Raw genomic sequence first — 13,569 nt, 5'->3', positions numbered from 1 at the left:
ACTTAAACTAGCCTGCCAACGGGCAAAAATTTGTTTACTAGCAAGATTTTGAACATTTTTTTCTAAAATAAATTTAGCAGATTTGCAATCAACACGAAGTAAAAATTTTTGATTTAAAATATCATCTTGAAATTTTTGAATACATAAAACAGTAGATAAAATTTCCTTTTTGATAGTACTGTAATTTAATTGTGCGTTATTCCAGACACCAGAATGAAAGCGAAAATGTCAATATTCACGTTATCAATATAATGTAGATATTCAACTTCTAACATCAATAAAATATGATGTAAATATTTACAGAGTTGTTGATATTATTGTGTGTTAATGGTTATAAAGCAATTAGAGCTCCTAATCTTGGATGGTTGTCAACTCTCTTTTGGTTCAATGTGTATCTCATTATACATAATATCAATATTTACATCAGACTGCTATATATTGGTAATGACTTGTTTGTCTTAAATTGTCATGTGTAGTACACTCTTTTGTAATAAACTCTCTATCTCCTCCCTTGTGTCAATGTCATATTTGTTAATGTTGTTGGTTGTTGATGGTGGTGAAATAATTACATTCTGAACATAATGTCAATATTCACATTCTAACATCAATGTCAATATTCACCTCCTGTTATCAATGGAATATGATATAGATATTAGCAAAGTTGTTAGTATTGTTGCTTGTTGATGAAAAGCCCCTAATCTTGAATGGTTGTCAACCCTTTTTTGGTTCAATCTGAATTTTATTGTACAAAATGTCAATATTTACATCAGATTGTTAGATATTGATAATGACTACAAACCAATGGTAAGCCTTACATCAATTTGTACACATCTTCCATAACCATTATACACACCTAAATTTCAAATTCTAACAATAACAACTTTGCATTTTCAGGGTGGATTGCGGGCCTGCAGTGTGTTACATCATCAAGGCGCATGTATACCGTGAGGAAATTGTTGACAGCCTTAATCACTTTGAATGGTGTCAAATAAGAGACTCATTGTACACATTTTTCTGAATCACACAAAGACAGTGCAATATGAAAACCTATAGGTGGGGGGTATCCACCTGTAATTGTTATCCACATTTAAGACAATTTAGTATCAATAGTTTTGACATATTGGAGCAGACTAGCTTAAGTGTAAATCAATTCTGTATCAATGCTTGTACTCCAATTTTTCATTCAATATATGTATATGCATTTTGAGGCCTATTTCGTGTTGATCATTCACGTGGATGTGAATATTACTTAAAATATTATTGTAACACAATGTAACTGGTGTGAATATCATATTTCTTAACACATAAGTGAATATTCGCAGCAAATAATTTGATGATGTTAATAGTTACAGATGATGTGAATATTCACATCATATGCTTTTATGTTGTAAATGGTAACAAGCATGTCAACATTCACACTACGCCCATGCATACATCATAATATACATAACAACATCCCGTTTTGCTATCAGAAAACACTCACAATGACAATTCGTAATACAAATTTGAATATTCACATTAAATGATTTGGTAATGTGAATCGTTACAATGATATAAATATTCATGTTAACTACTTTGATGTTGTCAGTGGTAACAAGAATATGAATATTCACATTAAATAGCATATTGCAGATGATGTGAATATTCACATCATATGTTTTCATGTTGTAAATGGTAACAGACATGTCAATATTCACACCGCACCCATGCATGCATCGTAATATACACAACAACATCCCGTTTTGCTAGCAAACAACACTCACAATGACAATTCATAATACAAATCTGAATATTCACATAAATAATTTGGTAATGTGTTGGTAATGTGAATGGTTATAGTGATATAAATATTCATGTTAACTACTTTGATACTGTCAATGGTAACAAGAATGTAAATATTCACATCACACACATGCATGCCTCACAATATACATGACCAGGAAAACCCATATCCCCATATAACAAACCAAAATTTAATTTAGATAAGGATGTTGAAAGCAAGAAATAGATCATACAATCATTCATATACATTCACATTCTTAATACGATGTGAATATTCACCACATTTAAAAAAACAGAGCCATAACTCAACCATATAACCAGCCAAAATCCATAACCCCATACAACCAAAAAAAACTTGCATGTCCATCAATTATAGAAAATGAAATTGGAAGCAAAAAACAGAGCATACAACCCTTCATATAAATCCAATCACAAATGACATGCATCCATTACATACTAACCTTAAGACAATGTAATCAAACAGAGCACAGTATTCGTCTTCTCCAAATTCAAAAATCTTAATCTCTCAAAAAAATAAAAAAACCATCACACAAATCCTCCTCTGTATCTTCATAATTTTCGTCTCCATCTTCATCATTATCAGTATTATTAACACCTCTTACAATTCCACCATTACAGCAATCCAAATCAAACCAAGCAATCCTCATTTCTTTATAAAGAAAGCTACATTACTGTATCAGAAACCTCATTCTTCACAATTCTAACACTCATTTCTTAAGCTTCCAAACAATATGAAATGTGAACATTCACATTGATTGACAGAAAAACCAAAAATAATGGCAGCAATAGAACTATAAATCCAAAAAAAAAAAACTCAATCTCTCTGAAAACAAAAAATTATCACCCACATCTTTAGCTTCATCATATCACTATCATTAACAACCCGTGTAATCTCACCATTTCACCAATCCAAATCAAATTAAACCCACCTTCGAAGAATAAGTATTCAAATCCATCTCATATTTTCCTTTGATTCAATCCAGTTGAATGTGGGTTTTAGTCAATCTACTAAACAAGTTTGTAAGCCATTACCCCTTTCTTTGATTCAAATTCTTTTCTCTTCCTTTGATTTTTGGCTGAAATCATAACTACGGCCAAAACAAAAAAAAAAAAAAAAAACAAACAAAGCATAAACTCTGAATCGTCATCTTCTCTTCTACAGGAATGAAATCGTATCGCAATGAAACACTACCGCGAACTATGTGCCGTCGTCTTCTCTCTTATAGGAACGAAATCCTACCACAACAAAATAGAGGGAAACGTGTATATTATTTTGTATATAATATATATCAACATATAGAAAAAATGGTATAATAGTTCAATAAAAAATATAAATCAAGAAAAAAGGACCTTATGTAATAAAAATATAAACACATAAGACTAATTAAGTTATAATTTTTCTTTGTAGACTTATTGAGATAGAACCTCCCTAAATAAGATTTATCAATAAAAATCCTTTTAAAACCTTCTCAAGACTGCCGTAATTTTTAAAAAATTAAATTAAAAAATTGAAACTAAATTTTTTAAATTAAAAAATTGAAACTAAACTCGTTGAACGTCTGGTGAAATTAAGCGGGACCCAGCACGTGTTCCATCTCTACACCAATTTGGAACAAAACAGCTTGCCCGACAGAGAGGAGAGAGAGAGAGCAATCAATCATTCGATCGATGAATATATGACTTGTGGGTTTTGTAGGTATTTATTGGATTGGTGATGGGGACGATATAGAAACTGTTGAAATCGGCAATGAAAGGCGTCTTTTCGGCGCCCGGTGATTACATCTACTTCAAGTCTCAGGTTCCCCTTCACAAGATCCCTGTAAGTCCTTTCTCTCTTTCGATTCTTTCTCTACTTTTCCTTCAATTCTCGATCATGGGTTTCACTCTTTATGTTCTTTTATCAACTGGGTATGCTTTTGTTTCTGTTTTAATCTCTTTGATGACCATGGATTTGGATTTTTCTGAGATTGTTTTATGTTTCTTGGATTCATCTTTTTTCCCAACTAGGTCAATTTCCAATTACGTTTGTATTTTGGGAATTGGGTACATATTTATTTGTCGAAATTGTATGCGTTTCATGACTTGAACTTGTAAAAATTAAAGACTTTTGAGTTTGGATATGCCTTTTAAGTAGATTTATTGAACATATACTTGGCTGCTTTTTTGACAGGTTTCTATTTTCATTGTCAACCAAACTCATTTTTATTTTGGTTTATCAATTTACTACTTTCTATGCAATTGATGGAAATGCTAGGAATTCTTGCTCTGGCCACATCTTTGGACTTTTTGATCACTGGATTTATAATAGAACTGATTGGGCTGCTCTCCATTATTTTTCTCAACAAAACTTGCTTCTTGCCCTTGTTCTGTTGATGTTTAATGATTTATCTCATCCATGAACTTCCTTATGTCTTTTGGAGTGTCCCTAGGCAGTCTCAATTTTTTCTACTAAATGGTCATTTGTCCATGCTGGTTCTTATTTTTTGTTGGATGGAGCTAAGTGGAATTTGAGATGACTACGTCTTGAAGTAGAGTTGTGATGCACTAGAGAATTGGAGCATGATCAGGATTATCCTAAGTTTTTTTTTTTTTTTTTTTTTTTTTTGTGTGTGTGTGTCTAATTTGATATTTCGTGCCATTGACTGACTTGAGTTGGGAAATTGTTGCTGCTTGGCTTATGCAATTACAAGATCACTAGAATTACAGTAGTACTGGATTCATATAGATGAAATTTTCTTTTTTGACATTGATGACATATATAAGTGAGTTCTTCTTGAGCTGCTATTATTGTTTCTGGTGATGCATTTCAATTATAAATTTCTTGTCTTTTTTAGATTGGCACAAAGCAGTGGCGATACTATGACTTTGGTCCAAAAGTTGTTCCTCCACTCATCTGTCTTCCTGGCACAGCAGGAACAGCCGATGTGTACTACAAGCAGATTATGTCTTTGTCAATGAAGGTAGTAAGATTGATTTATTTATGTTATCTGTGCTATATTTTTTTATAAGATATGTTTATATCTTATTATGTATACTAGTAGCAGATTAAGTGACTTCAATTCAATGGGGTTGTAAGTTTGATGTTCTTACTTCTTGCATAATAATTTCCATATCGTATTAGGTTTTCTTTTTCCCTTTCTTCCCTCCCACACATTCCTTTAAGGATTTACATTAGGGACTTTGGAATACATGGTTTTTCATATTTGTGGGCAGTCATACAACATAATTTTGAAGCTGCCAGTTGCTTTTAAGCAAGGAATCTGTTTGAACACAGTTTTTTGTAACTTAAGGAGTTTCTGGGGCAAGATCTATGTTACCAGAAAACGCTAATACCCTAGCGAATTACGTATTGGTACGCATTTTCCAATATATGGTACACTTTCGTTCCAAAACAGTAAATTTAGCAATATGAAACAACCCCAAAAGTTTTTTTCCAATAAATTTTCTTAAATGTTTCCTTAGGAGGAAAAAAATCAAATATAGTGAATTAAAATCTAAAGTAAATTAAGTTTTGACAAGACAAAACATAAAAAATGGGTCATAGTACTTATAGAAATGCTTTACTATAAAAAGAAGAAAAGCTAAATTTTATTAGATGCCTAATAGTTTAAAGAAAATTACTCTAAAAGTACTTTAAATTTGCAAGTATGATATATACAAGTCTACCCCTAGAGCATGTGGCGTACCAAATTTTAGAGCATGTGGCGTACCACATTCCCGTTTCCCGTATCGGAACGATCCACGTTCAAGGTAACATAGGCCAAGATAGAATTTTCAATTGAGAAGCCTAGTACATTGATAGAGGAAGAAATGAAAACTATAATGTGTTGAAATGCAAAATATGAGGGGAAAAGAAAGGCGCTAGAGTGGGAAGCTATGAAGCACGGATACGGATACGGATACGGACACGGGACACGGCAATTTCCAAAAAATGGGGGCACGGACACGGACACGGACACGGACACGGCATGGGACACGACAATTTTTTTTTATAAATATTTTTATTTTAATATACGTTAATTATTTTATTTATTTATTTTCTTTTTTAAATAATGTGTTTTTGGTAATTTTTTATTTTATTTTATTTTATATACATGTGTTTTTTTTTTATTAATATGTATAAGTAGTATATATTATGTTATATATACTTATATATATATATATATATATAAGAGATAAGATAGAAAGCGCAGGACCCCAAAGAGAGAGAGAGAGAGAGATGCTTACCTTCAAAGTCGTTTGGGGTTTTTGACTGTTCAATCAATTGATGGAGGCCTTCGATCTTCGACTGGATGGAGCTTCGATCTTCGATTGGTGGATCAACTGGATGGAGCTTCGATTGACTAGTTCAAGGAAGTGGTGGATCGACTGGTTTAGGGCACTGATGATACTCTTTAATCGATTAATTACTCTTCAATTCAGCAACATTGATTGAATATATTAGGGCAAGTTGATTTATTTATTTTTTTACTTTTTAAATATTACACTTTGACCCCAAATAAATATAACAAAATTAAAATTGAGTCCCGCCGTGCCCCATGCCGTGTCCCCAATATGGACACCCGTGTCCCCGCCGTGTCCCTTACAAAAAAATCATTATATTAAAGGGATATGCCATTTGGCTTGTCCCGTACGTGTCCTCGGCGTGCCCCCGTGTCCTCGGCGAGTTCGCATGTCGGACGCCGTCATGGCACCGATTTTGGAGTGTTCATGCTTCATAGGTGGGAGTATCACTCTTATTTTTTGGTGTAGTTTTCTTGTGGAATATCACCACTAGTGTTTGCAATAGGCTAAAAATTATGTTTCATTTCCTTCAACATAGCAGAGGAGGTTGCTTTGAGAAGGTTACAAAGTACTTTTAATAGCTATGACTTTGTCTGTTTCGCTGAAGAATATGGGAAAATAAACTGGTATATGAGAAAACTCCATTTGTGGTTTCAAATTCCTAAATTTCATGATTTTTCCCAAAAATATTGGGAAAATATTGGAAAACATGACATATTTTATTTTGAAAGTTGTTCTCCACGTGCAGGGACTGGATTTTTTTTTTGGAGGTAACACAACCTCTTCTTCTCCCCTTCCCCGTCCATCTACATCTGGTTCACAGATGTACTTGATAATTCTGCTCACTCTATCAGTGAAACCTTGACTAAACTCTATATTATGTTTCCAGTGTAGAGTGGTCAATCTAAATTCTTTATACCTTCATCATTTATCCTGAGCACATGTTTTTGACATATGCTTTTAGGATAAAAGATACTTCCTTTGAATTAGTTGTATCAGCTTTTCATGTTCTTTAGATTCTTGACACATCTGATTGTTGTAGGTCCAAATGTTGCAAATAATTTTATGGCATACACAGGGATGTAAATAACTTACAAATTTTCTTTTTCAGGGTTATCGAGTGATTTCTGTTGATATTCCACGCGTATGGAGCCATCATGAATGGATTCAGGCATTTGAAAAGTTTCTGGATGCCATTGATATTCATCACGTAATGTTTATGTTTTCTTTTTATGCATATTCTAATCTTATGCATATCATCAACTTCTACAAGACACTTTTCTCTCACATGCTAGCACCAAAGCAAAGATGTAATACTTCTATTAGAATCCAAATGTAATGGAATGTTGAAATTGGGTAAAATTGTGATAGTCATTGAGAAAGAGTCACTAGATCATTTATTAAGGACTATAAAGCACATGATAATCTTGAATTGAAATAATGTGCAGGGTCACTGATGTTCAAGTTCATGTCAAAGACCTAGCATTGAGACAGACAGATAGGATATAAACAAATGGTTCATGCTTTGCATACCTTACATGTTAGAGAGCCTAAAGGAACAAAAAAGAAAACAATTAATTTATATTTTAGGTGACTTTTAAAATAATCTGTATCGCCATGAATTCCTGATTGCTCTTGGATAAAAACAAATACTGCAGTAGGTGCCTCAGCTGGGGGAGGCAGCCATGAAGTTTATAGGATAGTTTTCTTTTCCAGTCAAGAGGTTTATTTTCAGCTACTTTTTAGGATAGAGTATACTGGCCTCTAAAACACATATGGCACCTGTTAGCTCATCGGATAATATTGACTTGGGAATGCAAGTTGATTGAGCCAGTTTTTGGCGGAAGAAGACATTGCCGTTCATAGCTCACAACATTGAAACACTTTCCTGTCATGATTCAAATAAAGGAATCGAGTTTTCATGTCGAGGAGAGAAGATTGAGAATCAGAGATATTTATCATGTGACTGAGATTTATAAAGATTGCATTATTTTGTTGTGTATTTGTAATGACAGTAGGCTGAAAATCTATATCTAACAGGTACATCTTTATGGTACTTCCCTTGGAGGATTCTTAGCACAACTTTTTGCTCAGCATCGTCCTCGTCGTGTTAAATCATTGGTACTCTCGAATTCATTTTTGGAGACACGTAATTTCGCAGCTTCAATGCCATGGGCACCCATGTATGTTATCATATCACTTATTGTGAATGAGATGGAGATTACTAAATTGCTTTCCTAGCTGGAGATGCCAAATGGCTACTTCCGTTCTATTTTTTGGTTGATTTCTGATAATTTAATTTTCAGTTTATTATCTTTTCTGGTTATTTGTAGTATTACTAATTCCAGGCATTCTGCACAACATAAGGCTAATTCAATTTATTTTGTTGCTGAATAATCATGCTATGACAAACTTCTTACTGCACTGCACTGCGCTGTGCTAAACAATCTAAGTGGCATAATGAAATATGTTTCCTTTCATAATATCTCTAACTAATCAAGTTTGTTCAACACTTTGTTGCTGAATTTGTGAGTATTATTTATTTTTATTCACAGTTAAACGTTCAAGGAATTCAAGTCACTGAATAATTTCTTGGAATTATCTGCTTTTGGGAGATAATTAAGAGTAACTTTAACTTTAGTATGTTGGCTTAAAAAGACTCGAGAATTGATAAGAGTTACAGTGATTGTTTATTTAATGAGACTGCTTGTTCTGTAGATTGTCATTTCTAATATGTCAGAACTGTAGGCTGGGTTTTGTGGGATCTTAGGAAGGCAGGAGTGCCTTTGGCTTACCTAATGGACCACATTTAGGTATGGGTTCAAGGGAAATACATGAAATAAGGGTAATGTTTTTACCATTTAGTTGATTGTTATACTATGAGCTAAGATCTTCACTGTGTTCCTATCTATGTCTAGTCTTTTTTCCTCATTCTCTACGGCTAGTTTCATAACTAATGAAACTTATTTATAATTATAAGGTGCAGTGAATTTTGAAAATTTTACTACCATCAAGCTGTAGTTTGTTTTACGGTGGGCTGAATTGTTCTTATGGTCAGTAGATGTCGCCAACGATGAAATAATCCTCCCCATCAAGTATTAGTTTTGCATGCCGTTTCACTATACTTTTCATAGAATAGACATATTTTTATAAGTCAAATAGTGAAACTAATATTACTAACTTCAAAATTAAAGTTCTAACTTTAAAAACTGTTAGCTAAAATAATGTTGTAATTATTAATGTTTAGGTTATTCTGGTACAAGCAATAAATTATCTAAGGACAATAAAATTTGATAGAGAATGACTATTAGGGTAAAGCTTAGTAATTCTTCAATCATTACCTCAAGAAGGCAAGTTTCCATATGTTCCCTGAATATATCAAAACTTCACCTGCTAACCTGTTATATTTTGGCTGGCAGTGTTGGCTGGGCCCCTTCTTTTTTGCTGAAGCGATATGTCTTAACGGGAATCCGAGATGGTCCCCATGAACCATTTATTGCTGATTCTGTAGACTTCGTTGTTTCCCAGGTTAAGTCTCAAAACCTCAAGTGAACTGTTTACTAGTAGTTTATCTGTAAGATGTGCCTAAACAATCTGCCATTACTATTCCTTATTTGTTGATTTGTCACCATGGAATGAGACTGTTGTGTGAAGATAGCTTGTTATATTAGAAGAAAAATGCTACTACCATTTACTTTTGAACTATGGAGACAACATCAATTGCTTAATTGTGAGATTTTGATCTCACTCCCATTTGGAAATCTGTTTATATGGCATTGCCTTTCAGGTTTCATAGGTCTCTTGTTTTTCCATGTTTTTTGAATAGCAGATTTTGGAATATGAGTCTGCCTTCATAGAACAGTGTCATGCACCACTCACTTTAATTTAACATTGTCCAATAATTTCTTTTCCATTTAAATGATTTTCTTTTAAAGTTGCCACTTCTCTTTGCATTGTATGAGTAGTTATTCTCACTATTTTAAACTTACCATCAACCTCTCTTTTAGTTATACTCCACCCTCTTGTAATTCCGCAAAAAAGTGGGTATTCAAATTAAAATTCTTTTATGATCCATTTGGTTCATGAATTTGGTAAAGGGAAAAGTAAAAGATAATGCCTAAGGAAATTATTGTTCCTTGTTTGAAAGTATGTGAGGAATTTTTTGTTCCAAGCATAATTTCTTCTTCTCCTCATTGCACGAATTTTTATTATTACATGAAAAATGTCAATCTAACTTTGCTTTAAGTAGGAGGGAAAACACGAAGGATAAAGATTTTCCTTTCCTTTTACCTTACTAATTTCAAGTTCCAAACAATGCCTTGATAAAATTACGAAATTCCACCGCATTTCCCTAGTAGATGGAAAGAATGTAGAGTGTCATTTAATAAATTAGTTGGTTTTAGGGAAGACAAACGTAGCTTCAAAAAAGAGGATCCCCAAATGAGGTGTTAGCTACATTCAGTGTATATGAATACTCCTTTCCTTGAAAGATGCTTTTAATCATTCTCATGTTTTTAATGGTTTTCAAAGGAGTTTCTTTTAGGTGTTAGCTTAATGCAGTAGTATGCATAGATCAAAACTCAGTTAGCTGTCTATTTGTTCTTTAAATGCTTCTCATATTTTAATTGATTTTCATTTTTCCCCCCTTGTATAGATCAGAGCTTTCCATCTTAGAGAACACTTGACTTAGAAGAGGGCTAAATGAGCCATCGCATTTATGACTTGCCATCTTCATTTCACATCCTGTCAACTGCAGAGTCTATTCACCAAACGGAAGAAGTTGCTTTATGTTATTCTTACATTGCACTGTTCAAATGTCATGCAGGTTGAAACCCTCTCAAAAGATGACTTAGGATCAAGGTTGACTTTAACAACAGATGATGCTTCAGTTGGACCTCTTCTGCTTTCAGATGCTCTTATAACTATAATTGATGTATGTAACACCAGCCTTCTTTTGATGACTATTTTGATGGTTTTATTTTGGTTTTGGTGTAGACAATCTGAAAAATTGTACCAAAATGATGCATATGCTATGTGGGCATAAGCTAAGCTTTGGCATCCACATGCTAGTTGGGCTGACTGAAAAATTAATTCTTACTTTTCCAAGATAAGGATATGCAGTAGTCTCAAATGTGTCTGTCAATGCACAAATTCTGCCATGATGCTGATTGGTGAATGTTGCTGTTGCCTTATCTGATCTTGCAAATTTAATCAAAATTTTACCTTGTCATCATCTTCTTTAAATTGATTACTGATGGATGTGTGAAAGATAAGATTAGAAATGAATATATTCGCGAAATGGTAGGAGTAATATCGGTTGAAGATAAGTTGAGAGAGAAGATGCTAAGATGATTTAGTCATGTATGACAAAGACCTATGGATTCAATTGTAAGGAAGAGTGATATAATCACTATAAATGTAAATGTTATGAGGAGGGGAAGACCTAAATAGACATGGGACGTCTTAGTAAAAAAAAAAAAAATCAACTGAGCATATAGTCTTTAATACAACACAATGGTGAAAAAAGATCCATGTAGCCGACCCTACTTGACTGGGACATGAGCCTTAATTTGGTTTGGTTTGGTTTGGTTATCATATTCGTTAAAATGCCATGCATGTCTTTTTGAGTGGTTGAAATTTTTATCTATTTTTTTTTCTCATTGCATGTTACAATTTTTGTGGGTTATTTCTAGCTTGAGTAGAATAGAAACAGAATAGGAAACTTTGCTGATAGTTTTGTTGTTGTTGTTTGCTTTTTAATAACACGGGTATGTGCTCCTCCTTGAAGACCAACGACTATTGTGCAACCCCCCAACAACTCAAAGATCAAGTGAGTGAAAAGTATCCTGGAGCAAGGCGAGCATACTTGAAGAGTGGGGGCGATTTTCCATTTCTTTCGCGGCCAGATGAAGTTAATCTTCATCTTCAGGTATGTTCTTGAAGTTTCTGTTACTGCTTCTATCTACCACTTGTGTTAGACTCTTAGGGGATGTTTGGCATGGGCTAAAAAAAGCTACTTTTTGGCTAAATAAGCCAAAAGACAAAAAAAGTCTGTCTTGAACTTAAAAAAGTAACTAAAAAAAGCTAAAAAAGCCAACATTTCTACTAACAAAAAAGAATAATTTTTAGTAATTACCAACCGCATCAACTTTTTAAGGTTCTAAAAAAGCAAATAGGCAACTAAAAAAACAATTGCTAAATTCCACCTTAGTAGCATAAACACCTATGGGGGGCCTCACTCCTTCCTCTGGAAGCTTGTTAACACCACCACGCCCACTCTTAACCTTAAACTCCTCTATAGGCCCCTCGCTTTGCAACTATGATTTGACTTGACTTGTAGTTATCCTAGGAAGGAGTGCCACTGGTAGTAGCAGTATTAGTAGTTGTAGTGTTTTTTAATTGGAGTTTCTCAAACTTTTTCAACTGATCACTACAAATGTGACAGCTTCACCTGAGAAGAGTAGGTGTTGAACCTCGGCCGGACTTGGTCCGCGGTGTCTCAGAGGATACTAGTGGTGGTGGTGGGAATTCTAGTGAACAAAACGATGGAAATGATGGAGATGGTGATGATGCTCCAAAGGATGATACAGGAAGTTCAGGAATCATGCCTCCTGAAAGTCAACCACCCGAAAGTCCTGATTCAAGTCAACCACCTCCGGCTCCGGAAAGTCCAGATTCTCATCATTCGAGCGACAGCCAGCTCCTCAGCAATGCAAAAGTTGGCACTACCGATGCCGAAAATCTGACGTTCCTGTGTGCGATTTCCGAGAAACAGCAATACATAATAGCCAGTAATATCTTTCAGCATTTTGCATGGGAGTTTTGTACTCTTTATCTGCTCTGTCGTCAAGCGGGAACTTTGTACATTAATTGGGAGTCTTGTTGGAAATTTAGAAAAGTAGTTGTATAAATGGATTATTTGAACATTCTTGTTTGTAGATGTTTCATACAATCAATCTGAGTCTGAATTTGAGTTTGCAAGTCAAATTAATTTTGATTTTGTTTTTGTTTTGGCTCTGTTCCTGCAACACAAACGTGCTTTGTTGTAAATGTAATATGAAGATTTTCTACATCGATATTACCCTGGTGGTTAGTTTTTATGATTATCTTTTTAAATTGTTACTTCAAAAGAAATAAAATAAGTTGTAAGTTCTTTTGGTGCAGTGTCTGATTATCTATGAAGAAAGTTGAATTTGTTTGATTAAATAAGTTGTTACATACTTTTGTTATTGTGTAAATATAAAATATTATCAAAGTTATAATTAAAACACAGAAGACTCTTTTTTTTTTTTTTTTTTGTCTATATGTATTTAAGTTTAAAAAAAAAAGATGGGTTTTAAGTTAAAAAAGAAACTACAAATTGCAGTTAGAATAATCTTTTCTTCTGTTTTTGGGCCAAATAGAAGTTAAAGAATAATTAAGTTATAGTTTAAAATTACAATTAAACATCAATAGTTAACTTTTATTTTTGCAAGTTAATAA

The 13,569-nt window shown here is 33.6% G+C and overlaps 1 protein-coding gene across 1 annotated transcript; it reads left to right on the top strand.

Annotated features, from left to right (window-relative positions):
* The first annotated feature begins 3,280 nt into the window (after nucleotides 1-3,280).
* Nucleotides 3,281-13,074, top strand: LOC114324128 (alpha/beta-Hydrolases superfamily protein). The gene is made up of 8 exons (XM_028271869.2): nucleotides 3,281-3,622; nucleotides 4,638-4,763; nucleotides 7,199-7,297; nucleotides 8,128-8,270; nucleotides 9,507-9,615; nucleotides 10,913-11,020; nucleotides 11,876-12,016; nucleotides 12,533-13,074. The coding sequence occupies exons 1-8, from the start codon at nucleotides 3,551-3,553 to the stop codon at nucleotides 12,995-12,997; spliced, it is 1,263 nt and encodes a 420-aa protein (XP_028127670.1). The 5' UTR covers nucleotides 3,281-3,550; the 3' UTR covers nucleotides 12,998-13,074.
* The last annotated feature ends 495 nt before the right edge of the window (nucleotides 13,075-13,569 follow it).

The sequence above is a fragment of the Camellia sinensis genome, chromosome 11 (assembly GCF_055761805.1).
Source record: "Camellia sinensis isolate YWXY chromosome 11, ASM5576180v1, whole genome shotgun sequence".
NCBI lineage: Eukaryota > Viridiplantae > Streptophyta > Magnoliopsida > Ericales > Theaceae > Camellia > Camellia sinensis.
The sequence above is the reverse complement of the archived record's forward strand: the minus strand, read 5'-3'. Positions and strand labels throughout refer to the sequence as shown.

What these genes read in the sequence shown, in the direction of transcription:
- LOC114324128 (XM_028271869.2), top strand. Translation starts at nt 3,551, where the DNA reads ATGAAAGGCGTCTTTTCGGCGCCCGGTGATTACATCTACTTCAAGTCT. An exon ending in TCAATGCCATGGGCACCCAT is followed by an intron (nt 8,271 to 9,506) that starts GTATGTTATCAT and finishes TTTGGCTGGCAG; the next exon opens with TGTTGGCTGGGCCCCTTCTT. An exon ending in AAGTTAATCTTCATCTTCAG is followed by an intron (nt 12,017 to 12,532) that starts GTATGTTCTTGA and finishes CAAATGTGACAG; the next exon opens with CTTCACCTGAGAAGAGTAGG.